This window comes from Thamnophis sirtalis, unplaced genomic scaffold (assembly GCF_051295495.1).
Source record: "Thamnophis sirtalis isolate CommonGarterSnake01/CBP01778 unplaced genomic scaffold, rThaSir2_p1.2 scaffold_8, whole genome shotgun sequence".
Taxonomy (NCBI): Eukaryota; Metazoa; Chordata; class Lepidosauria; order Squamata; family Natricidae; genus Thamnophis; species Thamnophis sirtalis.
This window is the reverse complement of record NW_028261388.1, coordinates 78174-105069: the sequence shown is the minus strand read 5'-3', so window position 1 is coordinate 105069 and position 26896 is coordinate 78174. Positions and strand designations below refer to the sequence as shown.

The window sequence follows — 26896 nt, the reverse complement described above, 5'->3', positions numbered from 1 at the left end:
GGACTGAGCAGAGCGGGGCCCCTGGAAGTCAACCCCAAGTTCCGGCTCTGGCTCATCACAACACTCGATGCCCACAACTCTGTGCCAGGTATAGCTGTTCTTCTGAAGGGGCCAGGGCAATAGGCGCTCCCCCAGAGACGAAAGGGGAAAGGATGTGGACCGCAAGAGCCAAGCGCCCCAACTGATCCCCTGCCCCATCAGCCCTTCTGTTCCTCCACGTGCCCAGGGCCCGTGCACCGCAATGCCACCACCTTCTTCTGCGAGATGCCCCTGGAGCTAAAAGGCATCCTGGCCCACACTCACCAGTGGCTGCAGGGACAGGTCCAGAACCTGGACACAGAGAAGCAACTCTCGCTGCTCGTCCTCCATGGGGTCCTGCTGTACCGACAGAACTACGCTCCGTGGACACAGGCCGCCTCCTACCTCTGGTGAGTCAGTCAGGGGGCTGCCCATAGGGCTTTTGGAGGGGAACAGGAAGGGAGACCTGGATCTCACCTGCCACGTGGCGGGAAGGTCACCGCTATGGTGGTGCTTAGAGCGGATCCAGGATCCGCTCAAGTCTCTGCGTCCCTGGGTCATCTTGGCGTCTGGCTCCTCTTCCCTGTCTGTCTGCCTGGCCAAGGAGCAGGGCACCAAGAGCTCAGAAGGGAGGTGGGCAGTGTCCCCACTATCTTTCAAGGCCAGCCAAAAGGGCCTTGCCAGCGTGTGTGAGTGTGTGTGTGTGTGTGAGTCATCCTAAGAAGGCTTCTCCTCTTGCAGACCCTCTCGGTCTGGGGTTTTGTCCAGAAAGACACTTCTAAAAACAGCCTTCAATTCGTATCCTGGTAACACAATCGCCATCTCTGATTTTAAAGCTAGAAGGGAAGCTAGCCTCCTGCTCTGTGCAGGACCATCTCCTCCTCCTCCTCCTCCTCCTCCCTAACGTCCATCTAAACCTGAATCCACTCCCCTCATTTCCAAGCTCTGGGTTCAGGTCCCGCCTTTGGAGGCCACGGAGAACAAGCCTCTTCTGCCTTCCGTGCGTTGAGGACGTTTGAAGAGCATTTTCAGGTGGCCCACGGGCAGCCCTTGGCCTTCCCCTTCCTTCAGGCCGAGCATATCCCTCTGAGGGCCCGACCACCATCCCCCGCTCTGGCAGTGCCCTTGCTTGGCCGGGCTGCCCAAAACTAACTCGAGGAAGCCCCTCTGCAGAAGGGAAGCCGGGCCAAGCGGGGCTCTGGACATCCAGTGGCAGCCAACTGCCCTCGACTCCGGGGTCGCCATCCTGTGCATTGTTGAAGGCTAAGGAAGCTGCTGGCTAAAGCCCCCCGCCCGTCTCTGGAAGCCACGGGGAGGGAGGGAGGGAGGGAGGGAGGGGGGGGTCTGAGGAAACGGGGCTCCCAAGCGGCTCTGTCTTTTCCACACCACACCACAGGAAAAGCCGCCCTGGAGACTCAGCTGGGTCTCCCCTGGAGCCTTTCTCTCTCAGGCGCTCCCCTCAAACCCCCACAGAGCTGCAGGCTTCTGCAGAACGGAGGAAGGTTGCAATCAGGTCCACAAGGGACAGTCACGGTTTCAGTTAGCCACCGCTTCACTTAATGACAGGTCCCAGTTGTGGCCGCTGACTTCCTTCAAAACCCCTTTCAACCACCGTCCAATCCTGACTAAATCCCTTTGCCCCCCGCATGGGGGATCTTTCTCAGGGCCCACAGCCCACCTGGAGCCGCCCAGGGGGAGGGGGGCTTTTCCGACTCCCCAGGAGAAGCAGCTTCTGTGCCCCAGCTGCACGGCCAAAGGGCCCATCTAGGCCGAGGAGGGCAAGCACTCTGGGGTGCAAAGCCAGGGTTAGCCCCAGGTGAAAGAGCGGCCGGGCCTGGCTCTGCGCACAAACCCTGGGCCCCACGGGGCGTCTTCCCCTCCCTCCCCTTTCCCACAGGCAAAGCCCTCTCAAGAGCCCCCAGGCACTTCCGGAGAGGAGTAAGGCCTGACAGGGACCTCCCACTCCACAAAGCCTCCCCCCCACCCCCCCCGGTTCCTTTGGTGCTGCCGGCTCCTCTCCCTCCTTGGCCGCCTAGCACTGCCGGGTCCCTGCTGTTCTGTCCCACCAGGAGTCACGGGGAGGTCTTGGCAGGCCTCAAGGCCCTTGAGAAGCTGAGCTGCATGGCAGACAACTCCGAGGAAGCGCAGCTGCAGCTGGCAGGTAGGAAGGAGCCCCCTCTGGGGACCCCCAGCCCAGCCCACCCGAAGAGGGGGGGGGGGCTGCTGCACCTTCCGTCCCTCTCTTTCCCCACAGGGACCATCCTCTACGGAGGCCACGTTCTGGATGAGGGGGATGCGCAGGCAGTGGAGAGCTTGTGCCAGCAGTGCTTGGCCCCCTCTTCCCACCTGCTGCCTGGCTGTGGCCTTCAGAGGCTCCTGGCTGCGGTCATCGGCCACACAGGCCCAGGTAAGAGGTGGCCGTGCGCAGCCTCTCCCACAGAAGGCAGGCTGGCTCGGCCCTGATCTGCTCGTTCTTCCCTCAAGGGTTCTTCGGAGACGAGGCCTTGGCAGCCACCCAGGGCCGGATGGAGCGGCTGCCCAGCCCCATGGACCCCACCTGGGTAGGCCTTTGCGGCGGCCTGCAGACCCAAATGCTGGCCAGGCGCAGCCAAGCCCTGCTCTCGGCCCTGAAGGCGTCCCAGGGCCTTTGGTCTTGCTGGACCTGCCGGCCCCCGACCACGCTGGAGCAGGTGGCCAAGCGAGGCCTGGAGGTGGTGCAGGAACTGCAGAAGCAGCTGGAGCAATGTGGCTGGGAGGTGGGAGCGCAAGGGCGACCACCCCTCGGACAGCCGCGCCACAAAGCCCGCCCCCTGCAGCGCTTCCTGCTGGAGGAGGCGGGCGCCTTCCGGGCCGTGCTGGAGCAGGTGGGCAGGGACCTGGCCTGCATCCAGCAGGGCCTGCAAGGACTGCCCTGTTCCTCCCCACGCTGCACCGCTGTCCTGCAGGCCCTGCAGCGGCAGCAGCTGCCCCGCCACTGGCTCCCCTACACCCCCACTGGCCCGGAGCCCCTGCAGGACTGGCTGGGGACTCTCCAGCGGCGGGGCGAGCTTCTGTGCCGCTACCTTCACTCCATTGGGGGGGAGCCGGTGGTCTGCTACCAGCTGGCAGCCTTCCAGCAGCCCCAGCGCCTCTTCTTGGCCCTGCTCCAAGAGACGGCCCAGGCCAAGAAGCAAGAACCGGAGAGCTTCCGCCTGGACCAGCAGGTAAGGGCGGCTCTGTTGCCAGGGTGGGGAGGGGCAGGCCCAAGCCCTTGGCTGTCAACCCCTTCCCTTGGTTTTGCAGGTGTTGCCCAGCCTGCTGCCCCCCAGCACTGCCCCCGAGAAGGGCCTCTACCTGGGTGGCCTGGAGGTCTACCACGCTGGCTGGAATGCCCAAGGCGGCCATCTCCAGGAGAGCCAATCGGCACAAGCCTGCCAGCTGCCTTCAGTTTGGGTACAAGCCACCCGAGAGCCCTGGGTGGCAGCCTCTGTCCCCGACAAGTATCAATGCCCTGTGTACCTGGGAACCCCCCAGGCAGCCCCGGACCTCCGCATTCAGCGGGTCGTCATGCACCTGGCTCTCCCTTCCAAGATGCCTCCTGAGCTGTGCACCCAGCAGCGGGTTCACGCCATCAGCATTCTGCGGTGAGAAGCCACCGGAAGGGAGAAATCCCGGGGTCAAGCTGTCCCAAACCTCCCTCTTCGTAGAGATTGCTACCATAACTACAGAAATAAAGCCATATATTATGAGTGTGTACAAAACAGTCCCCCAGTGCTCTCTCCCCCCCTTTGCCAGCCATGCAGGCTGCATCAGTTATAAATAAGGTGACCTCGGACATGCCCCCCCCCGCCCCCCCACTGGGGCCACCTGGCCCGCAGGCTCCCCAAACAGTCCAGTCCCTTATTTCAGGTCCACATCAAAGTCCAGCACCAGCAGCTTGGTTTCTTCAGTGCCGTTGCGGCTGCCCACAGCACACACAAGCTTGGTGTTGGAGGCACGGATGCGCCAGACGACTCCCCCACTGCCCCCACTTTCCAGGGCAACCAGGTTGCGCACAAATTCCCCCGTCTTGAGATCCCACAGCTTGACTGTGCCATCATCTGAGCTGGTCACGACAAACTTGGAACTGAACTGCAGGCAGGTGACTGCACTCTGGTGCTTACTGGGCCCTGCAAAAGGGAGGGAGGGGAAGGTGGGACTGTGCATCTGTCATTCTTCCAAGGGAAGCCACCCCTCCCCATGGCCCCACTTCCCCCACGCCCAGCCGCCAGGGCTCCTCCCAGGCATGGCGTGCAGCCCTCCCTTCGCAAGAGCAGCCACTGATGCCGCTGGCACTTGCCCCAAAGCAGCCTGCAGAGGAGCCACCGCTGCCATGCTCAGCTCTCGGGCCCGCCTTCCGTCGTGCTGGACCCTGCATGTGAGAGCAGGCTTCCTCCATCTGGGGAGATTACCCCGGGACACTTCTGGAGACCTTTGCTCTGCCAGTCTCGGCCTCCTGCCTCACTCACCTTGGAGGGTCTGCAAGCACTGTCCCGTTTTGATATCCCAAATTTTCACGGTGGAGTCGGCATTGCCAGAGACGAGGATATTGTCCCGCAACTCCATGCCGCTGGTGAGGGACTGGTGCCCCATCAGGGTGTGCAAGCAGTTGCCACTCTCGGCATCCCATACGCGGATTGAGGTGTCCAGAGAGCCGCTCACAATGTGGGTGCCATCGAACTGCCCAATGGTAGGAGACAAAGTGGCAAATGAGCAGCTCTGGAGGGCTGGGCTTGACACCCCCCAACCCTCCCCAAGCCTTTTCCAGCCACGAGACTCCCGAAGCCAAGGAGGGAGAGAACCTCACCTGCAGGGAGTAGACCCGGTTGGTGTGGCCTTGCAGAGTGTGGGTGCAGCTCTCTGTCTCCGGATCCCAGACTTTTACTGTGTAGTCGTAGGCCCCGCTCACCACCTTATGCCCATCATACTGGACGCAGCGCACAGCAGCCACATGTCCCATCAGCACATGGAGGCACTGCCCGGTCTCTATATCCCAAAGACGGAGAGTGGCGTCGCGAGAGCCACTCACCACCCTGCCAAGGGAAGCGGAGTAGCCTCAGCCTCGGGTTTGGCACCACAGGAAACCCAAAGCGGCTTTCTGGACACCCCTCTCCTGCCCCAGGCTCCCCTACCTTGTGTCGTGGAGGTGCATGCAACGCACAGTCGAGGTGTGGCCGTAGAGCGTATGCACACATTCACCCGTGTCCGCGTTCCACACTTTCAAGGTCCGGTCTGTAGAGCCACTGATGATGATATTGTCCCTCATCTGGGAGGACCAAACACCACCGGTGTGTCCTACCAGAGTTTGCACGCACTGTGGGAGAAGCAGAGGTTCAGAAGGGCCAGGCAGGGCGAGGAAGGCCTCCCCGGCCAGAGAAGCTGAACTGGGGCTCACCTCGCCGGTGATGGCAGACCAAACCTTGAGTGTGTTGTCATCAGAGCCACTGACGATGCGGTTGCCACAGAACTGGAGGCAGGTGATGACGTGGTCATCGTGGCCTTTGAGGACCTGCTCCGGGCATAGAACAAAAAAAGCGAGCTGCAGCCCCAGCCACGGAGAGGCTTCGTCCAGGAGAGCTCGCCTTAAGCTCTGCTGCTAGGAGCAAGCCCCAGGACCAATGGCTGTGAGCACAGAGCCCACAGCGGGGCTTCCCATCTTTACACGTGGACGAATGAGACCTCTGGAGGTGAGCAACCAGGGCTCCTCTCTTTGCCTGCCCCCTTCTGGGTCCTCCTCACTGGCAGCTCCTCCCCCTGAGTACGCAAGGGGCATCAAGACCGGTTCAAGGGGCCACGTTCCTGCTGTGGAGGCAGGCCAGGCTCTGGCCTCGCAGTCCATCCCGCCTCCTCTCCCCAGCCTTTACATTCCCCAGGGCAGACTCGGTGCCAGCAAGATGAAAAAGGAGGCTGTCGGGTGAGAGCCATCTTGGAGGAGGCCCTTTGTACCTTGGGGGGGCGGGCATCTCCATTGCGCCAGTTCATATCGATGCGATGCTGCCGTAGAAAGGCCAGCTTCCAAGGGCTGTACATGAAGCCCGGGCTCAGCAGCCGACGCTTACGCAGGCTCAGTGGCTCATCGATACCTGCACAGGGACCAGGGTGGCATCGTCAGGGCAAGGGGGGGGGGCAGGGGGGGAGTCCGCCCTGCAACAGCAGAGTGAAGCAAAGGCGGAAGCCGGACCTCACCTCCATCGCGGCACTTCTCCCGCCAGAGCAGGTTGTCTTCAGCCAGAATGCGCCAGTAGCGACATGTCTGCGCAGCTCGGAGCAGGTCCCGAGGCTCCAGGAAGGAGAGGACATAGAGAGCCAGCTGGAAGGGAAGGGAGAGCAGTAAGGTGGGGGCTGTTCAATCAAAGCCCAGTCGGTGCACTCAGGCCATGTGCCACCCGGAGCCCACCAGGCAGCTTCCTCCCTCCAGCTAGGTGCCATACCAATAACCATAACTGCTCGAGGGCAGTGCTGTGTAGCACCCCCACGTCTCTCCTCTGGTGACCCTTCCGGATGGCTCTGCAACGCTGGACAGGCCCCTCCATGCCCCCTGAAGGTCTGCTGCGTGGCCAAGGAGACCTGGCCAGGAACAGAGTCCAGCCTCCTACCTGGACACGACCCCCTGCAGCTGTCTCAGCCCACTGGCTTCTACTGCCTTCTGCTTCTGCCACTTTCAGGCTCCACCTCACAAGCCCTCTTGGCTACCATCACCAGAAGGCAGAAGCCCGGGGGGGCCTCTGGCCCGCCCTGATCTCCTTGTGTCCGTTGTGTGAGTAGCACAACCGAAGCTCTACTTTCATCTCCCCCCAGACTTTATATTCTTTTTCTAGTTATGCTCCTGCTCTCCTCTTTCAGTAGGACTGCCTGAAACTCTCTGGCGATGCCATTCACGCTCCCCCTTCCGTAAAAAGACTTGCTTTGTGCCAAACAACCCACTCCAACTATACCCTGCGAGGCCTCCTTCCACACAGGCCACCCACCTCCTTTGGCAGAAGCGAGATGAAGTCCCGCTGGAACTGGGGCTCGATCACCTGCATCATGTGCTTAATCTGAGGGGGCTCACAGCGGTCAATGAGCTCGTCCAGGGCCAGCAGCTTCTCCGGGCCGCTCCAGCGCTGAGGAAGGGTACACGGAGGAGCAGAAAAAGGACAGAGAGGAACAAGCTTGTTCTCTTGTCTATTTCTACAAACAGCAGCAGCAGCAGCTAAAAACCTTTTATGCAGCAACCCACAAACCCCAAAACCTCCGATGGGCCTCCGTGCTAGAAGTCCGCCACCTGCTGACCTGGAAAGTGCGTAACCAGTCCTGCAGCTCAAGGGGCGGAGCCACGGGGGGGACGTGCCGGCATCGCGCCTGGCTGGCCTTGGCATTCCGGAGATCCCCAAAAGTGGACGCAGGCCGGGCGATGCAGGGACCCAGCATCCTGGAGAGAGAGCCAGGTCAGCCGCTTTGTCCTAACTCCTGCCTCTCATCACACACACACACACACACACACACACACCCTCCCCTCCCCTCCCCGGGCGCTTACCTGCCCGGCTCGGAACTTTTGCAGAGCTTCTTCCCCGGGGACTGAGCTCTGCCCTCGGGGGCCCCGCCCTCCGACTTGCGCTTCATCTGCAGCAGGGAGAGACCAGGACTTCAGCGGCCCCAGCCACTTGGGGTAAACGGAGGAGCCCGACCGGTCCCTCCCGAAGCAAGCAGGCTCCGCGCCCAGCCGCCCATCAAAGCAAGCTCCTGCCAAGGCTGCAAAGTCGCAAAACCCCGAAGGCCCCCCCGGCTCCTGGCAGCCCCGGCCCCGCTCTCCCTACCTTGGGCCGGGAGTGCTGGAGGAGCCCCCCGCCCTCCGTCCGCTCCACATAGTCGATCCAGCGCTCGTCCACCGTGTAGTAGAAGTAGCCGTCTCCGCCCGCCTCGTCGCCGCTCTCGCTCTCCTCCTCCGACTCGCCGCTGCCTCGCGGGGATCCGGGCCGGCCACCGCGCTCAGGACTGCGCTCCTGCCCTCCGGGGCCGCGGAAGGCGGCGGCGGAGGCGACTTCCCCGCGCCGTTCTTGCGCTCCGCCGCCTCCGACATGCTGCGAAGGGGAGGCGAGGCTGCGCGGCCCCGCGGACACCCTGCCGGCGCGCGGAGAACCTTGGGCGGCGTCGGGGCGCCGTGGCGGAGGGCCGTCGGGAGTCTCCGGCCGGTGCGAGCAGGTCAGGCGCTGGCGGTTCAGCTCCAGGGTCCGGGCGGTGATGCCCTTGACGAGCAGTAGGTCCTCCAGACGGCCGAAGCCCTGCAGCTCCTGCGCGAGCCGGGAGGCGGTCAGGCGGGCGTCCGCAGGACCCCCGCCCCGGAACAGCCGCCGCCGCCCCCCGGGCCGCCGCTCACCTCCCTCTTGCGCACGATCCCCCGCGCTCGCCGGCGCCCGATCCCGACCAGCGCCCGCTCCAGCTCCGCCGCGCCGGCCCGGTTGACATCTATCCTGTTGGAGCCGGACCCCGACATCGCCTCCGCCGCGCTCGGGCCGCCGCCGCGCGCCTGCGCAGAGCCCCCGCCCCGCCTACATTTCCCAGAGAGCCACACAGGAGCCACCACTCGCCAGCAAGACGGGCCTTTATTGGTCGGGAGGGAGCCCCGACGTCACCGGCGCTTATACAGGCAGGGCCGCAGCGCCAGTCCGCGCGGCTCCTCGGCCGCTTTCGCCACCTCCGCCCGTTCGGCCTTGCGCAGCTCGAAGGTGTAGAAGTGGCTGCCCGACACGTCCTGCGGAAGGAGGGAGGGAGAGGCCGGTGAGAGGGGTCCGCGGCAGGGAGAACCCCGCCCCCTTGCCCGCCCTCCCTCGCTCCCACCTACCTTGGAGGTCAGCCGGAAGCCCAGCCGGGCCAGCGCCCCCAGGAAGGCCCGCAGGTCCGCGAAGCGACTAGCCACCTCGGCCACCAGCAGCGTCCCCCTGCGTCGCAGAGAAACAGCGCGAACGTTCGCCCGGCCGGCCTTGGGAGCCCCCGCCCAGCAGCCTCCCCCCCGCCGCCCCCGCCCTTACCCGGCTCGAAGGACGCGGTGAGCCTCTTGCAGGATCTCGCGCAGGTTGGTGCCCATCAGCGCCAGGCAGAAGACGGCCACGTCCACGGAGGCGTCCTCCAGCGGCACCTGCGGGCAACGAGAAGACCTGTCCGGGCGGGGCGGCGGGCGGGAGGCGGCGGGAGCAGCCGGCCCGTCTGGCCTACCTGTGCCATGTCGCAGACGATCACCCGCGGATCCAGGGCCGCCAGGTCGAAGCAGTGCACTCGGTTGGGCAGGCTACGAGCCAGGGTGCAGTCCCCGCAGCCAAAGTCAGCTACGACCAGGGAGGCCGGTCTGCCGGGTGGAGACGGCAAGTTAGCACAGGCGGAACAGTCTCTCCACCCCCACAGAGCCTGCCCCCCCCCCGTTTTGAATCTGGGCAGAGGAGTGAGGCAAAAAGGCCCCCCCACCCCACCCCTCTCTCAGAAGAAAGCCTGCCACATGGATGAGGGAGGGGCAGTAACAGTCTTATTTCGTTTAACTTATATTAAGAGGAGTTCCTCCAATCACCCCCCCACCCCCCACCCCGAAAAAAAAATCCTGTATCCAAATAAACCCGTTTGTCCCACAGGCTCCTTTAGGTTCTCTTGTCTGTTCGTTCCCTTCGAGCAGGCACACCAAGGGACAAGGACTGTTTTGTAACATTTGCCAAAGAGTCTTTAACAGCAGGACAGAGCAGTCACACAGGAAATATTCTGGCCGCAATAAACCAGAAAGGGAGCTTGTTGAGCCCCAAAGGAGAACTGGACCTAAGTCCACATCTTGAGCCACAGCAGGGCCCAGAGCTCATAGATCACAACAGCCACAGGCAGGCCTCTCCAGCAGTCCAGGGAGCCCCACCACCACCACCACCCACTCCCACTGGACTGAGCTCACCCTGACCTATGGTGAAGATAGTGCACAAAGCGCTCCACGGGCCGCTCGGGCCAGGAGGCCGCCTGCAGGGCAAAACCTCGGTGGTAGACAGCTAAAGCCTCGGGGTCCTCCCGGAAAAGCTGGGCTGCCTGTTGGCTGGAGCGTGTGTACAGCATCTGGTTGATGTAGCGGAAGCGAGCGGCATCCAGGCGGTTCTCCAGGCGCTGCCTCAGGGACGGTCTCTGCCCGCCAGGTGCCTTGGTATCCGGGGCCAGGCCCCCCTGGTCATCAGGAGGGTGGCCTGCCACAGAAGACGCCAGAGGCTGGCCGTTGGAGGCCTTGAACTTGTTTTGCCGCCGCTTGTTCTTCTGCCGGTTTCTCCACTGTCTCCTGGTCAGCTGCTGCCTCAGCTCCTGGGCTGCTCCGTCTCCCGTGATGGACGCCTGGCTGCCCTCCTTTGCTGCCCCTTCACCTAGACAGAAGCCCTTCCTATCAGGCCCATGGAGACCGAGAGGTTGGTTCACCACAGCCACCCCTGCCCCTGACCATGCAGCCCAGATCTCCGCCGACTGATTCGGCGGGGAGCGGACCCTCCTTGCATCCAGGGTGTGGGTGTGTGTGTGGCTGGGGCAGAAGAGCACAGCGCCCTCCCGTCCTCTCAGCCTGTTCGCTGGTTACCGCCGGATCCCCGGGGCTGCACAGCCTGGCTCCTCTGAGCGGATCACCGCGGCCAGTCCCCGAGGAGGCTCCCCCTGTAGCCGCGGGTCTTCGGGCGGCAGACCGATTCTCGCAGCTTTCTCTCGGGGCGCAGGCAGCGCGCTTGGCGGAGGCGATTCGCTCCCCTCGGAGTCTCGCTTGAGGCGGAGCCTCCGGTACCTGGCACTCTCGGGGCGCCGCGCTTCCAGTCGGGCACTGGGGCACAACGGCGGCTCGCCCGGTGGCCGCCCGCGCTCTCGGCCGCCTCGTCTCCGCGCCGCCCACCGCCGGGAACTCTCTTGCCCGCCTCCGAGCCCGCAAGGCCGCGCGGCACCTCAGGCCGTGGCCGCCGGTGCAGGGCGGCCCGGAGGCGCTGCCGGCAGAGGAGCGACGCCCGATCCGCCAAGGAGCCCGCCGCCAGAGTCGTCCTCCTCCGCGCCGCCATCGCCTCCGCGGCCGCCGGAACACGCGCGCCGGAACTAGCGCAACGGGCAGCGCCGCGGGGAGGCCCGCGCGCTCCCTCTGGCGGTCGGAGGGCGCCGCCGCGTCGGTTGGCCGCTGCCGCCAGCTGGCGGGGCGGGGCGAACGGCGCGGAGCGGCCACACCCGGAGCTGGCGAGGAAGGCGGCTGGCGGCGGCGGCGGCGGAGGGCGCGGGGCCATGGACGACATCTTCACGCAGTGCCGCGAGGGCAATGCGGTGGCCGTGCGCCTCTGGCTGGACAACACCGAGAACGACCTCAACCAGGGGTGAGTGGGCGGTCGGGCGGGGGCCGCTCAGGAGGGAGCCGGGGCTGGCGGCGCTTTCCGGGAGGGCTGCTGCTGCTGCTGAGCCGCCGGAGGTCCGGGAGGGGGGGAGTCGGGGGAGGGGGAGTCGGGGTCTGGGGAGACCCTGCAGGGGGTTCCTGGCCGCGGGTGGGCGCTGCCCGCGAGACCCCCGCCCCAACGGAAGCCGTGGACGGCCGGAGTGCCTCCCCGCCCCGTTCCCATCTCCATTTAAGGGCCGCCCGCTGGCGCTGCCCGCCCAGCCCGCGGAGGAGCGAAGGAGGGCGGGAGGAGAGGCTGGGCGCTGCCTCCGCCGCTTCCCTGCCTGGCTTCCTCCCTCCCCGCAGGGACGACCATGGATTCAGCCCCCTGCACTGGGCTTGCCGCGAAGGGCGCTCCAGCGTGGTGGACATGCTGGTCATGCGCGGCGCCCGCATCAACGTCATGAACCGGGGAGACGACACCCCCCTGCACCTGGCCGCCAGCCACGGGCACCGCGACATCGTCCAGAAGGTGGGCTGCCGGACGGGACGGGGAGGGGTACGGGGGCGGCGGCGGCCCTGATGCCCCGACTCTCTCTTCTCTCCCGGTGCAGCTGATCCAGTTCAAGGCAGACATCAACGCGGCCAACGAGCATGGCAACACCCCTCTGCATTACGCCTGTTTCTGGGCCCAAGAGCAGGTGGCAGAGGTATGTGGGGGCTTCCTGGGGTGGAGGGCTGTAGTCCTCTGAGCCTGGCTGTAGTCCCGGGGGTCGCTTGGGCCATCTCCCTGCCTCACTTTCCCTCCCTGTTGCTGCCAGGACCTGGTGGCCAGCGGGGCACTAGTCAGCATCTGCAACAAATATGGAGAGACGCCCCTGGACAAGGCAAAGGAGCCCCTGCGGGACACACTGAGAGGTGCGCTCCTCTTCTAGCTGACCTCCGGCTTCTTCCTTCTGCTGCTGCGGCTGCTGCTCTTGGGCGGGAGGGGCGGAGTTGACCCAAGGACCCGCCCTGCTATTAACCCGGCAGGCAGGTGGGCGCCAAGAGGGAGTCTTTTCCCTGTGGCCCCCTGTGTGAAGCAAGTCGCCAGGTTGTCGCCTCGAAACTCAGGCAACCCAAGTTTGGTGTGGAGCTTGGAGTTGGAGCCAGGAGCATCTGACGGGGATGGCATGTCTCCCTTGGCATGTTTGGAGAGGCCAGGGCTGAGGACGATGCCGTCTCAGGCCCCTCAGGCGTTGAGGGAGGTGGGGTGACCTGGCGGAGAGCTGCCTGCCTTCCCAGACACGGGGGGGGGGGGTCAGCTGCTGTGGTAGATAGGCAGCAGCTGATCCCCTCTGAGGAGGAAGACCTGTCACCCGCACAGAGCGGAGCGTTGGCAAGCCAATGTCATCGAGGTGATGGTTGTCCCGAAGTGGCAGCTGGACTTACTTGTCTTTCTTGGAAGACATTTCGCTTCTCATCCAAGAAGCTTCTTCAGTTCTTTAGAACTTCAGACATGAAGAAACTTCTTTGATGAGAAGAAGCGAAATTAAAGAAAAAACAGAAAGTCCAGTTGCCTCTTGAAAAAGCATCTTTAGGACAACTGTGACTTGGAGGACTGAGATCTTCTTAGACGAGTAATTTGTGCTAAGTATAAATAATTTATTAAGGAGACAGATCTAAATCTCCTGGTGGATCACCACTGACCAAGCAATGTACTGTAGCTGCCAAAATAGCCAACGCAATCCTGGGACAATGTCAGGTGCTAGTACCGCTTTATACTGTAGTAGCAAGGAACGCCACCGTGCCCAGTTCTGAGGTTCTGAGGCCTAGAAAACCTGCCTACGAGGAGTCTGGAGGGACACTGACCTAGTAGTGGGGAGGGGCGGCAAAGAAAAGAAGCGATTAAGAGAACTGGGCATGCCCAGCCTGTCGAAGAGGAGGATTCGGGGGGGGGGGGGGGGGACGACAGGGCGACTCTCTTCCAGGGCTTGAGGGGACTGACTTGTTCTCCGAAGCAGCTGAAGGCAGGACAAGAAGCGACACCTAGAGAGGCTTGTTAAAGAGAGACATTTTCTGACACAGAACAATTACTCAGTGGAGCAGCTTCCCTCCAGGGCTGTGGGGCCTCCATCGCGGGTAGTTTGACCAGGATTGTATAAGGTCTCCTGCCTTGAGCAGGGGGTCGGACCCTTCCAGCCCTAGGAGTCTGTCACCCATGTTCATCCCACCTGGTCCCAAGGAAAAAACTGGGTTCCCAAAAACCCCAGAGCGCTTTCAATCCATCTGTCTGTTTGCTTCCCCCTGCCAGTTTCCTTGGGTAAATTTGGGGAGGGGTGGTGGAAGGAATGGCCGGAAGAGGCAATGGGGATCAAGCTCTCCGTCTTCCCTGACCGCTCCCTCTGCTCTTCCAGAGCGTGCAGAGAAGTCGGGCCAAAGCCTGACCCGCCTCCCCTACAAAGACACGTTTTGGAAAGGCACCACGCGGACTCGACCACGTAAGAGATGGCTTTCTAGAGAGAGGCAAGGGGGCTTCTGGGCCAGAGCATGGATGGGTGGAAGTCCTGACCCCCTCGCGCCTCCTTTCTTCATTCCTAGGTAATGGGACCCTTAATAAGCTGGCAGGGATTGACTTCCGGCAGCTGAGCCTGGGCCACAAACTCAACGAGAACCAGTCAGGAGAGGTGCTGCTCCCTGCTCCCCTAACCCTAACCCTCTCCCATCAGAGATGGCGAGGGGGCTCCCCATTCCTGGCTTTGCCAAGTGCCCTGACCCCTCCCTTCCCTTCAGCTCTGGAAGGGGCGCTGGCAGGGGAACGACATCGTCATCAAGGTCCTCAAGATCCGCGACTGGACAACCCGGAAGAGCCGGGACTTCAACGAGGAATACCCCAAGCTCAGGTGAACAGGGCAGGGGTAGTGGTGGCAGGAATGGGGGGGGGGGAGTCTTTGCCCTGCCCCTTGAGCAGCACCAGGCCTGTCTTTGGCTCTGTTGAAGCTGACCTCTCTCTTCCCCACAGGATTTTCTCTCACCCCAACGTGCTGCCGGTGCTGGGTGCCTGCCAGTCGCCCCCCGCTCCGCACCCCATCATCATCACCCACTGGATGCCCTATGGCTCCCTTTACAACGTGCTGCACGAAGGCACTAGTGAGTCTTGCCACCAGCTGGGGTGGTGGCTCCTTATAGTCCAGCAAGGGGGGGGGGTGTTAGCAGAGGGCCCAAAGTCACTGACCGGCTGCATGAAACCATTTGCCACTTTGCCGCAGGCCGTTCCCAAAACAGAAGTTGAGCCTGAGCCGTGTTTTATGGAAGCTGTGGACTGACCGTGTAAAAGTACACCACGCAACCTCCCCCAAATCAAAATAGCTTGTCCCAGGGCAACCTGAAGAATGTTTGACCCACTGTTGCCAGAATGGGCGGGGAGGGGGGGGGCTGATTTGGGTTTCCTGTGGGAGTGCAGTGTGTCATCCCAATTGACGTCCCGACTAACCCTGCTTGGTTGTCCCTGCAGGTCTAAAAAATACAAAAACTCCAGGTGTGTTCAAACTTGACAGCTTTAAGACTTGTGGACTTCAACTCCCAGAATTCCTCCTCTCGCTCTTCATCTTGATGATGTGCGGGCGGGCAGAGGGAACTGGAACCGGTTCTAAACGGCACTGTAGATTTGTGAGCGTAGAACTGGCAGGAACCCACCCCTGGTCCAGGGCCACCAAACCTTTTTCCTTCCTCCTCTGCAGTCTTGGGGCATAACCCCACTGCACCGGCAGCCCCAATTTCTCACGGTGCAAAGTGACCCTGTTGGCTTAGGGGAAAGCCTTTCCACCACTGTCAGTGAAAGTGCAGCTGCCAGCACTGTGGTGTTTGGATGCCCGTGTTGGGCCGGAGCTGTTCAGAGAAAGGGGCTGTGGAAGTTTCTCTCAAAGGGTGAAATACAGAGGGGGAGGGGAAGGAAGGAAGCTCAGAACAAATCCCGAAAGGAAAAGCCCAGCAGGCAATTGACCCGAACAGCCAGGGCACCTCTGCCAAGACCTAAATCGATGGCGCCTTTTGCCCGTTTTCTTTCACCCGTTCTAATTTTGGGCTCGGCTTTGTGCTCTTCAGCCAAGCTGCGTTCTCTGGGCTAGGGGACCCAAGGGCCCCTGGAGCAGAGGGGGGGGGGTGGAATGTTGGCCTGGGTCGCAGAACCAGCAGCGACCCAGGCTGGCCACGCCACCGAACCAGTTGCCGCAGCATGTTTTGGCATTTTTTAATGTTCTGCGCATGTGCAGACCTATTTACAGGCAACCAAAACACCAGTAACCTTGGCACCCAGCCACCCGTCCTGGAGGTGCCTTCGGTGGGGGTGGCTGCCAGCCTAGATGCCTGTTGCAAGGGCTGAGCAACAGGAGGGAAGCAGGGGCTCCACTCCACCCTGCGGGCGAGCTTAACTTGCTGTCCAAGGAGAGGCCCCAAATCTTCTCCAGTGATGAGGTGAATGGCCGGATGGGAACCTGTCGTGAGAGGAGCTCCCGGCATCCAGGCGGTTGGGCTGCTCCAGGTCTCTGGCTGGGAATCCTGCCCCGAGTTGGTCCGTTCTCCTCAAGGCTCTTTGCCCAGTCCTCTGCTTGTCTGTGGGGTTTTCTCCCACTGCGGAAGAGATGCTCGGGCATGCCTCTTCCCTCCCTCTGCCCAGGGCAGGCCACAGACTCCTCACTGAATTAGAGGCAGGAAGACAGACCCTGGTAAAACCGTAGAAGCCACCTGGGCAGGATAAGAGCAGCTTGGCAGCCGGGGTGGGGGGTGGGGGTGGGGATGTCCCAAGTTTCCATCTCACAAACTCCCTTTTGCCCAAGCTGGCTGTCCTCTTTCCCTGATGTTCCCTGCCCTTCCTGCCTTCTCTCTCCAGATTTTGTGGTGGACCAAATGCAGGCAGTGAAATTTGCCCTGGACGTCTCGCGGGGAATGGCCTTCCTGCACACCTTGGAACCTCTCCTCCCTCGCCACTATCTCAACAGCCGTGGCATCATGGTCAGTTGGGGGCAGGCAGGGAGGTTGGTGCACTGGGCAGAGGGGCCCCAGAGCACAGCCTCACCCATCTCTTCCCCGGAACAGATAGACGAGGATATGACAGCCAGGATTGGCATGGCGGACGTGAAGTTTTCCTTCCAGTGCCCGGGTAGGATGTATGCCCCAGCTTGGGTGGCACCGGAAGGTGAGTGTGGGTGGGGGGCAGGTGCTTCTTTGTTTCCCCAGTTGATCACAGCTTCTCCCAGGCGGCGGCTCCTCAAACCCTCTTCCTCCTCACAGCTCTACAGAAGAAGGCCGAGGAGATTAACCGCCGTTCGGCAGACATGTGGAGTTTTGCGGTGCTCCTGTGGGAACTGGTGACCCGGGAAGTGCCATTCGCCGACCTCTCCAACATGGAGATTGGCATGAAGGTGAGCTTTGGCGGGAGGACCCAAGGGTTCTGCCCAGCTGTCTGCTGGGTCCCAGCGAGGTTCTGGTGTCTCTTTGCAGGTTGCCTTGGAGGGGCTGCGACCCACCATCCCCCCCGGCATCTCCCCTCATATTTGCAAGCTGATGAAGATCTGCATGAACGAAGACCCTGCCAAGCGCCCCAAATTTGACATGATTGTCCCCATTCTTGAAAAGATGCAGGAGAAGTGAGGGGCTCGTCCGGCAGCCTGCGGCTCGCCCCAAGTGCCTTCAGGAAGAGCCCAAGGGCTGGAGCGAGGGCTCCCTATGCATGGTACGGATAGGGGGAGGCCCGCCTGGCAAGGGCAGGCTCCTGAAGGGGGGGGGCTGCTCGGCCTTGCACTCTCCCTGCTGCCTTCACGCCCCGTATCTGCGGCCACCTCTGGTGCCAAGACCACCCTGCACTCCCACTTGGCTATGCTACAGTTTTTATCTTTTCTACACAGGCCCAGGACAACGCCCCCTGTGGCTCAAATAAACAGCTGTCACTCAAGCAGGAGGGCCTTTTGTACTGCTTCCATGGGGGGGGGGAGGGAGGGAGGGGGGGAATCTGGGCTGCCTCTGAACCACACAGGGGGGGGGGAGCGCGTTTGCAAGGGCAGTAGTCCCCAACCTGTGTGGCCATGATCCTTTTGCCAGAGAGGTGCTCTTGCGCCTCCCCCCGCAGCAGGTAGCCGGGAAGAGGCACCTCCTGGCTTCTGTGCCAGAACAAAAAGCTGAGGTTGGGGTTTTTTTTTGGGGGGGGGTGACACCGCCAGCAAGAGAGATGGGAGGACAGCAGCGGGGTTGGGGGAGGTGCTTGTGTTTTGTAATGATGCAGGCAGGCACTGGGAGATGCTGGTGCAGGGGGGGGGGGAGAAGGTGCTAGTGCTTAACGGAAGCATCGGCCAGGTGTGCCCCCATCCCGTGGACCACCTCAGCCCACCAGCTGGGAGTACAGCAGCAGTAACAAAGCCCCCAAGGCCAGAAGCACGCAGGGAAGCTGGGGGGGTCCTGCCAGTAACCAGAGTAAGAGAAGGGGGGCAAGAGAGAGAGACTTTAATGAGGAGTGGGGGAGGGGAGGGGCCTTCAGGTGAAGTAATGGGGCTTCTTGACGTTGATGCCATACTCGGCCAGCGCTGGGGCCAGGTCCTCCATGGTCAGCGTGTGCTTTTTGTCCTGCCAGGAGGAGGAGGAGGAGGAGGAGAGGCAGTAGCAGCCGAGGGGGGGGGGTCAGAGCCCTCTCCCCAGGGATCCCCCCCCTCGACCCCTCCCCACCCACCTTGCTCTTGTTGCGGGAGCTGCAGGACGCGGTGCCTTTCATCTTGCAGTGCTGCAGGGCGTCGTTGGCCACGTCCGAGATGAACTTCTGGGCCGCCAGCGAGACCAGACGGATGCTGCGGGGAGGGAGGGAGGGAGGGTCGGCTCGCTGGCCTCGCCCAGGGACCCCGGGAGCCCCGCCACACTCACATGCGCGGGTCCGACGCCTCGAAGCCGGCGCGGTTCAGGTAGTATCCGGTCACGGCGTCCGGGATCTGCGGGAGGGGAGGGGGGGGCAAAGTCAGGCGTGGAGCGGGCCACTCCCGCCGCCGCCCCGCCGCCGCCCGGCACCCACCGTGGGCGTGTAGTCCTCCAGCTGCAGCAGGAAGTCCACCAGCGGCGCGCCGGACGAAGCCGAGCCGGGTGGAGGGGCGGCGGCGGGCTTGGCGTCCCCGTTGGCGGCGCCCGCGGGCGGCGCGAAGACCCCGTTGGGCAGCGGCGGCGGCGGCCCCTCGACGGGCTGCGCCAGGGAGGCGGCGGCGAGACCTGCGGGGAGGGAGGCGTGAGAGCGGGCGGGCGGGCGGGCGGCGGGGGGCGCCCTCCTCCCCAAAGCCCCGCCCGCCCCGCCACTCACCGGCCGCTCCCCCGGCCGCCCCCCCCGCCACACCCGGGCTGCCCTTGGCGCCCGCCTCCCCGGCGGAGGGGGCAAGGAGGGGCGGCGGCGGGAGGGCCGCGGGGCTGGGGTCGGGCTCCGCGACCCCCCCTCCCAGGCCGGCTCCCCCGCCGCCGCAGCCGCCGCTGCTACCGCCCGCCCCGCTGGTGCTCATGGATCCGGCGAGCTCCGGCGGCGGCTTCTGCGCAGGCGTGCCGAACCCCCCCCTCCTCCCGGAAGCAGGGCGGACGCGGCTCCTCCCCTCCGGAAGCGCCGCTCAGGGGGCGGGGCGGGGGCGGGGCTGGAGGTCCGGCTGGAGCGTGGCCCCGCCCCCTTCGCTCCCGGGAGTCGCCTGGCGAGAGGCGCGCGGAAGCGGCCCCGGGGAAGGGAAAGGGCCGCGCGGGGAGGCCGCTGCGACCGCAGGGCTCCCTCTTTCGGGCCAGGCTGAGTGGCAGAAGTCGCCCCCGGGAGCGCCCTGGAGGAACAGTTGCCGCAGTGGCTTCCAGAGCCTTTTGCCGGGCCAGCAACCCACCCGAGGGGATTCTCTCAAGGCCGCAGACGGGACGGCGGAGGTGCAGCGGACTCCCCGCCTTTCCTGGCTTTGCCCCGATGGAGAAGAATCCGCCCAAGGAAAACCTGCCGACTGAATCTATGCATGGAAGCCGCCAGGGATTCCCTGAATCTTCCCCCGGCCCATCTCAGGATCGCACCGTCTCTTTTTCCGGGTGTCCCCGTCCCCCCCACGGCTGCTCCCCATCCATCCCTTCCGCCGCCGACGGTATCTCGACCTCAGCCCAGCTTTTCGCCAAGTACCCCCTAATAAAACATGGACTGGATGGCTCGTTAAGGGTGACTTAAAAATGCTTTTCCAAATGCTCATCCGCGACTTCTCGTCAAATTGAGAAAATATGTAAGAGGAGTCGAGAGAGTTCAAAGGATCAGTCGGAGCCCTTCATTTTTCAGTATTTTTATTAATCGTTTTGGAGAAAATACTATTCAAGTCTGTACATGATACAAAATTGGGTGGGATAACTAAACACCCACCTCCTACTCAAAGAGTCTCTTTACCTTTGGAGCCAGAGACAAGCGTGTGAACTAGTTGCAAAAAGGGCAAATGCAATTTTAGGTTAAATCGATAGTTTCTCAAGATTTTAGTTGATTCTTCTCCGTTAGGTGATCTGCAGCTTCTCCATTAGGTGATCTGCTTAGCTCTGGGTAACGCATTTTAGGATTCAGAGAACTTGGAAGGATAAAGGATGAGGGGGCTGGTGGAAATGGGGGGGGGGCTTGGTGGTTTCCTTGCGGACATTTCCTGATCAAACTAGGTAACATCATCAGTGGTGGAAGGAGGGGGAGCTTGCTCTCAAGTTATACGCTAGAGGCTCTGCTGTGGAAAGGCTTGGCCTGAAGAAGCGTCACCAGGGCAGAAGAGAGCACCCGAGCATCGCAGAGTCTTGGCACGCCCTTTATTCCAGTGCGTGGAACACAAAGCCAGGGGTGTAAATTGCCGGAAGGCAGATGACTGGACAGCAGAACTTGCTTTCAGGGGTCGGGGATTGATGTGGTCACGCTGGGTCCGAGGCGGCTTACATATCTGAATGTCTGCCGTGATCAGGGCTTGGACGTGACGACCTGGGATTTGGGAGAATTGCTTTATGGTGGCCTAGGACAGCCTCTTGCTCCAAATATATTGCTGTGCGAACTGAAGCGTCCCTGCCCAGTCCCGAGGCTTCTAGATGGGCCAGAGACGGTCTGCAGTGCCCAGAGTCCAATGGGAGCCTGGAGGTTGGGGCACTTGTGCTCAAAGAGAGGGTGGGGCCCTGTTGCAAGCCTCCCAGGGCCTCACACACAGGCAACATCACATTTCAGACCTGAAATAGGATTCTGGGATTCTGCATTCAAAGCCCTTTGCACAATACTAGCCTCCCCCACCCCCCACCCCAGGGTTGCGTGGCTGGCAGTGGCCGGTCTCTGGGCACTGGTTAGTCCATGACAGAAGATCCCTCTGACACGGTTCCCACTTAGAAAAGAGGAGCCCCCCTGGGGCAGGATACCCCACCCCCCCATGTGCCACTGTAGCCTCCCAGTCACACACCCTGTCCATTCCCTCTCCCCCATCCTGATTGCAAACTGGCCACCAGTAAGGCCCACATCATGGCCTGCTAGCCCAGGAGGCCACGCAGCAGCTGAGGGAAGTTGGGGGTCCCCCAGCCTGTGACGGGGTCCCAAGCAGGGCCAGCACAGAAGCCCTGGCCCTGCACAGCAGCATCCAGGCAGGACAGATGGCATCCGTGGGTCACCTAGGGGGAGGCAGAGGAAGGGAGCCTTTGACCATGCGCCCCGTAGCCACGATCCCGCTCAGCCAAGCCCGCTCAGCCTCTCTCTCTAGTTGCAGAGAGCAGGATCACAGGCTGCTCCTCCCGCCAGGGATTGGCCTCCCATGCTGCCTCCAGGTTGACAGCTGCACCCCTCTGGCACTCACATCGTAGAGGGCAGTGCTGTTCCCTCCTTCCTGGAGCCGGTAGAGGGCAGGGTTGAGGAAGCCCAGGGCAGGCAACCCTCGCTGGAGGCGCCAGTCGTTGATCAGGGCAATGATGCCCCCCACCACAGGAGTGGAAGCCTGCAATGGGGGGAAGCAGGAAGGTCACCAGGGGCCGGTGCGCTGCCCGGCCCAGCAAAAAGGGGGCGGAGGCTCTGGGAGAAGGCCAGCAGGAAGGGCTGCATACGCACAGAGGTGCCCGAGACCCAGGGCATGGGGATGCGGTTGGTCACCACCCAGTAGTTGTCCGAGAGGGCCGCCAAATCGGGATAAGCTCTTCCTGTGCTGTTGTAGTAGCTGGCCGGGGGCAGCCGAGGCGACGTGCTCAGGAAACGCTTCACAGCCGTTACCTGTGGGCAGGAAAGGGGTCCGGCTGTCCACTGCTCCTCCAGCGCACTGCCTCCCTCCCTCCTGCTGCACCAGGGCCTCCTCTGGGGGCCACTTCCCAGCCACAGCCGTTACGCTTTGCAACCTCTGGCTGCCACTGCTGGGAGGGGGGGGGGGCAGCACAGCCTCTTGACTCACCTGGTAGTCGGGCATAGGGAAGACGTTGCTGAAGCCGCCCCCGCTGATGTAGTGTGCCACCTCAGTGCCCACCAGGAAAGGCTGCTGGAAGGCCGTGCCCCCAACCGTTGTCACGTAAGGGCTGCAAAGCAGGCGAAGCACTGGGCCCAAGGCAAGGGAAGCACTGGGGCCGCCCACCTCAGGAAGGGGACAGGAGCCCACCCGACGGGAGTGGACACCAGAGATGGGCAGGCCCTGGCGGGTCCCGGGACAAGGGCGGGCGAGAGCCAGGCAGACCAAGCTCTGCTGGTCTTCCTTGCAGCCCCCAACCCCTCCGCATCCTGCCCACCCGGTCGCTTCAGAGGAAGTTCCAGAGGGCCCCGGCTCCTCACCTGGAGGCTGGGAAGCTGGGCTGGAAGACGTGCTTCCCTCCCGCGGCTGTCCGGCAGCCGGCCCCGGAGTCGCCTAAGGGGGGGAGGGGGTCAAAATAAGCCTGTCACGTTTCTCCTCCATTTCCGTCCACTTAATTTTTAAATCCATGTGTTAAATTTATTTGCTGCCCATCTCACTGTGGAGCTACTCTAGGTGGCTTACAACAATACAAAGGAAAAAATGAAAAGAATGTGAAGTAAAATAATAGGATAGTAAAATAAAGAACGAAAAATAACACAATGAAACCGTGTGTGTGTGTGTGTGTGTGTATAGTGTAAAAAGTGGAAAGGGGGGGGGGCATAACTAAGGCAGAATATCAGGAAATAGCCCGAGGCTGTAAAGGTGAAGTGAGGAAAGCTAAGGCTCACAATGAAGAAAGGCTTGCCACAAAAGTAAAAAATAACAAAAAAAGCTTCTTCCAACATGTTAAAAACAAGAAAAAAGGTTAAGGAAACAATTGGCCCATTGCTGGGAGGAAGTGACAAGAAGGTGACAAGCAACAGGGAGAAAGCAGAACTATTTAACTCATGTTTTGCATCTGTCTTTACACAAAGGGATGAAACAGTCCAAATCTATCAAAAACGGTTCCACCACAAAACTGCGGAGGACAAAATCGCGCTCGACGAAAGCGCACATTTGACGTCATCACAGCGCGACGAAAACATCGCGCTGTGATCGAAAAATGTAAAAATAAAGCGAAAACCTTACCCTAACCCCCCCAAACCTAACCCTAAACGTAACCCTTAACCTAACGCTAAACCTAACCCTAACGCTCTAAACCTAACCCTAACCCTAACCCTAACCCTTACCTTTATGTGAATCGGCTTGGTTTAATTTAATTTTTATTTCAATTTTTAATTTTTTTCGTCGCGCTGTGATGATGTCAAATGCGCGCTTTCGTTGATCGCGCTTTTCTGGACCGCGGTTTTGACGGGTCACGATCAAAAACAGCACACACTTCCCACACACTTGTCTGTCCTTCCCTCCCCTTGAATTGTGAGCGGCCCTGAGTCCCCTCAGGGAAAAGGGCGGCATACAAATAAAGTTAAATCTAAATCTAATCTAATCTAATTCTTTTGAGAGCAGGCAACAGAATTTCATTTTTAATGTGTGATAGTGTGCTTACACTTACAATGACTATAAAAGTTACCTATCTTATCTCTCTAGATATGATAACCAAAACGATGGGTGTTTGGGAAGCAGGGTACAAGGTGTGGGAAGGGAAGTATAGTCTGCCATCAACCCAACAATCCCCTCCAGTGTGGAAACACCCCCCCCCCCTCGGTCTGGACCCCAGGCCAACTGGCAGTGGGAGAGGAGGAGGTGACCTGCCAGAAGCTCCACCCGGGTAAGGGCTTGCCCCCCCCCCCACTGCTCGCCTTGGCGCAGCTGCCCTGCAGCGGCACCTGGGCATGGGGCTGGCGACCCTTTGCCCCCAGCCTCGGGAGCGGGGGAGCGGGGGCTGCACGTACCTGAGGCAAAGAGGATGCTCATGCCGCGGGCGGCAGCCTTCATGAACTCGATGTTTACCCGCTTCATGTAGGCCTGAGAGAGGCTGGCCTCATCGTCCCCATAGCTGACCGTGTGGACCCATGGCAGCCCACTGGTGTTGCTGAGCAGGAGCAGCCACTGCAGGAAGGGCTCCTGGCTCTCGTGGCGACCTGGCAGGAGGAGGAGGAGGAGGAGGAGGAGGAGGAGGAGGAGGAGGAGGAGGAGGAGGAGGAGGAGGAGGAGCTGCCCTTCGACCAGGCAACCCTCACCACCTCCATAAAGCCCCTTCCCCACAGCCCCTGCCCCCCCCCCCCGGTCCCTGCACATAGGTGAGCCCAAACAGGGCAGCCAGACCCCTGCTGCTCCTCCCCTGCCCCTCACCCCCCATAGCAGCAGTGGCACAGGAGACACGGCCACCGCCTTCTGGCAGGTGCTCACTGGTGTTCCCAGCTGGGCAAGAGAGCCGCCCCCGGCCAAGGGAGGGGAGAATACCTGCATTGCTGAAGACCCAGGTGGAAATGTTGGCCCCTGTGCTCATGAGGTACTCCACGTCCAGGCTGGCCTCTATGCCAGCTGAGCCAGAGCCCTTGGGCCCAACGACTTGGTCAACCTGGGAGCGGTGGGGGAACTTGCTGCCGAAGAGCTGCATGAACTCAGCCAGGTCGGCCGGGTGGAAGTATTGCTCCAGGAACTGGCAGGGAAGAAGCCATGGAGGCTCAGAGGCTGCTCTTCGGCAGAACCCAGATGAGCACGCCGGGCACAGAGACGGCCAAGCCTGGCCCGAGAGGAGCCTGCCAGCCCCCTGCCCTCCAAATGCCCAGCAGATGGGCTGGGCCCCTACCTGGGCGCAGGCCTGGCTGTTGCGCGAGAAGTTGCCTGCATCCACGTGGGTCAGGTTGTATCGCTGGCGGAGCACAGCTGGTGTCACGCCCAAATGGAAGCTGGACCGCCCGTCCCCTCCTGATGGCGACTTTTCTGCAGCCCAGGCCCGGCTCACCACCTTCCGTTCGGCTGGGAAACGGTGCAGCCCCCCCACTTAGAAGGGGCAAGATGGAAAAGGAGGCCGTGGTCACCTACGGCAGATGAGCCCTGCCCAGCAAAACGTCAGGAGAGGGTCCCTGGCTCGGCTGCCCCAGTCCTTCCCCACCAAAGGCCCCCTACCGAAATCCACGTGGTCCACTAGCTCCGGATCAAGCAGGTAAGGCAGAGGGGACCTTATCACCCTGCGAGCGTCCTTCTCGTAACGGTGGAACTGGGCCCCTGGGAGGAGCTGCTCAGCAGTGCTGCAGACAGAAATCCGCAGCTCAGCCACGGACCCTCCCCCTGTCCTTCTGCAGGCTGGCCGGCCGGCCGGCCTCCCCAGCCACGACCCAACTCACCTGGCTGGCACCGAGCACTGCAGGAAGTCCAGGGTGCTGACCTTCTGGCAGTCCCAGACCCCATGAGCCGCCAGCCACTTCTCCACGCTGCCCAGCGTCAGGGGGGAGGGGGAGACGAAGGAACTCACTTCTGCCAGGGAGAGGAAGTGCCCTAGGCAAAGGGTGGTGGGGGGGGGAGAGACATGCCTTCAGGGGGTGGGCCTGTCCCTCAGGGCCCACAGGCGGTTAGGGAGGGGGCTGTGCTCCTCCCCGCTCCCTCGGGGAGCTCTCCCAGGTGAGCAGTCCCCGCAGGGCAGCAGAGACTCCGGTGCCCCCTGCGGAAGGGCTTGTCCAAGGCTGGACGGGCCTCTAAAATGCCCACCGAAAGGAGCCCCGATGACCCCACCCCCAGGAAGGAGGCGGCTGCCGGCTGGACAAGCGAAGTCCCGGGCTGCCCTCCTGGGGCACAGTTGGGGCTACGACCCGGCTTCCCCAGGCGTAGGCGACGGCTGGGGGGTCGAGCCTTCTCAACTAGACCCCCCCTCCCGCTTCTAGAGCCCTCGGGCCGGAAGCCGCTCTCACAGGGGGGCGGAGGTCCCTCCTCCCCAGCCGGTACCGTAGTCGGGCGAGTCGGGCGAGGAGACGCGGCGCACCAGCTCGCTCAGCCGCTCCACGTTCCGCTGCCGAAGCGCAAAGGTCAGGCTCAGCTGCTCGGCGGGGGCCACGCGGCCCAGAGACCTCCAGCCGGCGGGGACCCTGGGAGGAGGCGGAGGCGGTCACGGGCCGGGAAGGATCCAGCCGCAGTGTGACCGGAACGGCCTGATGTTCCGGGCCGTCAAAGCCCGCAGCACACACACACCCGGCTTCCCCCTCCAGCGCCTCGCTCACCGGAAGGGCTGGTCCGGCTCCGGAGCCCGGGCGGCGGCGGCGGCGGCGGCGGAGCGGAGGAAGGCTGGCCAGAGTAGCAGCAGCAGCAGCAGCAACAAGCGGGGTCGGCCGGACGAGCCGGGGCGGGGTGGCGGATCCAGGCAAGCGCCGTGGGCGGCCGCTGCTCTCGCCTCTACCCGGGGCTCCGACCGCGCCATCCTGGCCGAGGCTGCCCAGAGTCAGGCGCCGACTGTCAGGTGACGGAGGGGGCGGGGGGCGGAGACCGGCGGCCCTTTGCGCGTTCTCAGAGGCTGCGCCGAGGCTCCGGCTCCTCCTGTCGGCGGGCGCTGGGGAGGCTCCTCCGCCTCTGGAGCCGTCGCTCGGCCGGAACTCATTGAACGGAGCAGCCGTCCCCCTTCCGCAGTTGCGGTTCCCCTCTTCGGGCAGCAGCGGCGATGCCCCCCCGCCCCGCCTCCGCTAACGCGCCCTGCTGGGCTGCGGCGGGGGGTGGGGTGCACATTCATTCCCGGGGAGAGGGAGCCCGAAGCTCCGCTGCAGCGCTCGGGGAGCCGCGGTGGCCGGAGAAGGCGGGCAGGGCTTGGAGGATCGGCGTCTCCTGCGTAGGGCTGGGATGGCGGGGGGGGGGGGGGCTGGCTCCCCGGAGGCCCGGGATCCATCTGGGCTTGAGAGCGACTGGGCTGCCGGTCACCAAGCAGAGCTCACAGGCCTTCTGTTGCTCTTCCCCGTTGAGCTTCTCCTTTATTCCCAGGTCTCACTTCCACCCGCAGCTCAGCTACAAACTACCGAGTACCTTGGAGGTCATCTAGTCCGACTCCCTGCTGGAGCAGGAGACCCTCTGCCCTTCTGGAGAAATGGCTGTCCAGTCTATTCTAGAAAACCTCCGGCGTTGGGGCACCCCCAACCTCTGGAGACAGGAAATTCCTCCTTAATTCTGGGTTTGGGCCTCTGGGCAGAGGACAAAGTCTGGTGAAAGGGGGCTAGGACTGAGGAGGAGCTGT

At 62.6% G+C, this 26896-nt stretch overlaps 6 protein-coding genes across 6 annotated transcripts in view; 2 read left to right on the top strand and 4 right to left on the bottom strand.

The window, feature by feature from the left end:
* DNHD1 (dynein heavy chain domain 1) overlaps positions 1 to 3650 on the top strand; it is a 53257-nt gene extending 49607 nt beyond the window's left edge. The window contains 6 exon segments of the mRNA XM_087722002.1: positions 2 to 88; positions 227 to 428; positions 2088 to 2179; positions 2273 to 2425; positions 2503 to 3221; positions 3301 to 3650. Coding sequence (XP_087578128.1) covers positions 2 to 88; positions 227 to 428; positions 2088 to 2179; positions 2273 to 2425; positions 2503 to 3221; positions 3301 to 3645 — 1598 coding nt within the window. The 3' untranslated portion in view covers positions 3646 to 3650.
* A 70-nt stretch (positions 3651 to 3720) lies between these two features.
* On the bottom strand, positions 3721 to 8567 carry LOC106541882 (F-box/WD repeat-containing protein 7). Its single transcript, XM_014057442.2, has 12 exons — positions 8393 to 8567; positions 7833 to 8306; positions 7553 to 7638; positions 7309 to 7447; positions 7005 to 7139; positions 6223 to 6346; positions 5983 to 6119; positions 5432 to 5545; positions 5169 to 5350; positions 4844 to 5069; positions 4506 to 4716; positions 3721 to 4166 (listed from the first exon to the last, which is right to left on the bottom strand). The coding sequence occupies exons 1-12, from the start codon at positions 8507 to 8509 to the stop codon at positions 3898 to 3900; spliced, it is 2214 nt and encodes a 737-aa protein (XP_013912917.2). The 5' UTR covers positions 8510 to 8567; the 3' UTR covers positions 3721 to 3897.
* Positions 8568 to 8599: 32 nt separating this feature from the next.
* RRP8 (ribosomal RNA processing 8) lies at positions 8600 to 11285 on the bottom strand. Its single transcript, XM_087720906.1, has 6 exons — positions 10796 to 11285; positions 9947 to 10391; positions 9229 to 9358; positions 9045 to 9151; positions 8858 to 8954; positions 8600 to 8767 (listed from the first exon to the last, which is right to left on the bottom strand). Exons 1-6 carry the CDS (start codon positions 11283 to 11285, stop codon positions 8645 to 8647), a joined length of 1392 nt encoding a protein of 463 aa, XP_087577032.1. The 3' UTR covers positions 8600 to 8644.
* On the top strand, positions 11226 to 17288 carry ILK (integrin linked kinase). Its single transcript, XM_014057444.2, has 12 exons — positions 11226 to 11363; positions 11726 to 11891; positions 11974 to 12069; positions 12181 to 12277; positions 13756 to 13839; positions 13940 to 14025; positions 14132 to 14241; positions 14361 to 14488; positions 16227 to 16348; positions 16433 to 16532; positions 16628 to 16758; positions 16838 to 17288. The coding sequence occupies exons 1-12, from the start codon at positions 11275 to 11277 to the stop codon at positions 16985 to 16987; spliced, it is 1359 nt and encodes a 452-aa protein (XP_013912919.1). The 5' UTR covers positions 11226 to 11274; the 3' UTR covers positions 16988 to 17288.
* Positions 17289 to 17810: 522 nt separating this feature from the next.
* Positions 17811 to 18896, bottom strand: TAF10 (TATA-box binding protein associated factor 10). Its single transcript, XM_087722053.1, has 5 exons — positions 18669 to 18896; positions 18390 to 18580; positions 18245 to 18309; positions 18057 to 18171; positions 17811 to 17953 (listed from the first exon to the last, which is right to left on the bottom strand). Exons 1-5 carry the CDS (start codon positions 18859 to 18861, stop codon positions 17864 to 17866), a joined length of 654 nt encoding a protein of 217 aa, XP_087578179.1. The 5' UTR covers positions 18862 to 18896; the 3' UTR covers positions 17811 to 17863.
* A 741-nt stretch (positions 18897 to 19637) lies between these two features.
* On the bottom strand, positions 19638 to 26148 carry TPP1 (tripeptidyl peptidase 1). Its single transcript, XM_087720905.1, has 12 exons — positions 25899 to 26148; positions 25627 to 25766; positions 25032 to 25182; positions 24814 to 24935; positions 24494 to 24687; positions 24145 to 24343; positions 23634 to 23822; positions 22122 to 22194; positions 21751 to 21871; positions 21417 to 21575; positions 21169 to 21306; positions 19638 to 20986 (listed from the first exon to the last, which is right to left on the bottom strand). The coding sequence occupies exons 1-12, from the start codon at positions 26093 to 26095 to the stop codon at positions 20849 to 20851; spliced, it is 1821 nt and encodes a 606-aa protein (XP_087577031.1). The 5' UTR covers positions 26096 to 26148; the 3' UTR covers positions 19638 to 20848.
* Between the last annotated feature and the right edge of the window lie 748 nt (positions 26149 to 26896).

Excerpts from the sequence above, each read along its gene's own strand:
- LOC106541882 (XM_014057442.2), bottom strand. The coding sequence starts at position 8,509 with ATGTCGGGGTCCGGCTCCAACAGGATAGATGTCAACCGGGCCGGCGCG. Across the intron at positions 5,546-5,982 it reads GAGATGCCCGCCCCCCCAAG|GTCCTCAAAGGCCACGATGA; the intron begins GTACAAAGGGCC and ends TGCCCGGAGCAG. Across the intron at positions 5,070-5,168 it reads ATGCACCTCCACGACACAAG|GGTGGTGAGTGGCTCTCGCG; the intron begins GTAGGGGAGCCT and ends TTCCCTTGGCAG.
- ILK (XM_014057444.2), top strand. The coding sequence starts at position 11,275 with ATGGACGACATCTTCACGCAGTGCCGCGAGGGCAATGCGGTGGCCGTG. Across the intron at positions 11,892-11,973 it reads ACCGCGACATCGTCCAGAAG|CTGATCCAGTTCAAGGCAGA; the intron begins GTGGGCTGCCGG and ends CTCCCGGTGCAG. Across the intron at positions 12,278-13,755 it reads CCTGCGGGACACACTGAGAG|AGCGTGCAGAGAAGTCGGGC; the intron begins GTGCGCTCCTCT and ends CTGCTCTTCCAG.
- RRP8 (XM_087720906.1), bottom strand. The coding sequence starts at position 11,285 with ATGTCGTCCATGGCCCCGCGCCCTCCGCCGCCGCCGCCGCCAGCCGCC. Across the intron at positions 9,359-9,946 it reads GTGCACTATCTTCACCATAG|ACCGGCCTCCCTGGTCGTAG; the intron begins GTCAGGGTGAGC and ends TCCACCCGGCAG. Across the intron at positions 8,768-8,857 it reads GCTTCCGGCTGACCTCCAAG|GACGTGTCGGGCAGCCACTT; the intron begins GTAGGTGGGAGC and ends CTCCTTCCGCAG.
- TAF10 (XM_087722053.1), bottom strand. The coding sequence starts at position 18,861 with ATGAGCACCAGCGGGGCGGGCGGTAGCAGCGGCGGCTGCGGCGGCGGG. Across the intron at positions 18,581-18,668 it reads GGCGGCCGGGGGAGCGGCCG|GTCTCGCCGCCGCCTCCCTG; the intron begins GTGAGTGGCGGG and ends CCCTCCCCGCAG. Across the intron at positions 18,310-18,389 it reads TGGAGGACTACACGCCCACG|ATCCCGGACGCCGTGACCGG; the intron begins GTGGGTGCCGGG and ends CCCCTCCCGCAG.
- TPP1 (XM_087720905.1), bottom strand. The coding sequence starts at position 26,095 with ATGGCGCGGTCGGAGCCCCGGGTAGAGGCGAGAGCAGCGGCCGCCCAC. Across the intron at positions 23,823-24,144 it reads CTGGGTCTTCAGCAATGCAG|GTCGCCACGAGAGCCAGGAG; the intron begins GTATTCTCCCCT and ends TCCTCCTGCCAG. Across the intron at positions 21,307-21,416 it reads CCTGGGTCTCGGGCACCTCT|GCTTCCACTCCTGTGGTGGG; the intron begins GTGCGTATGCAG and ends CCCCCATTGCAG.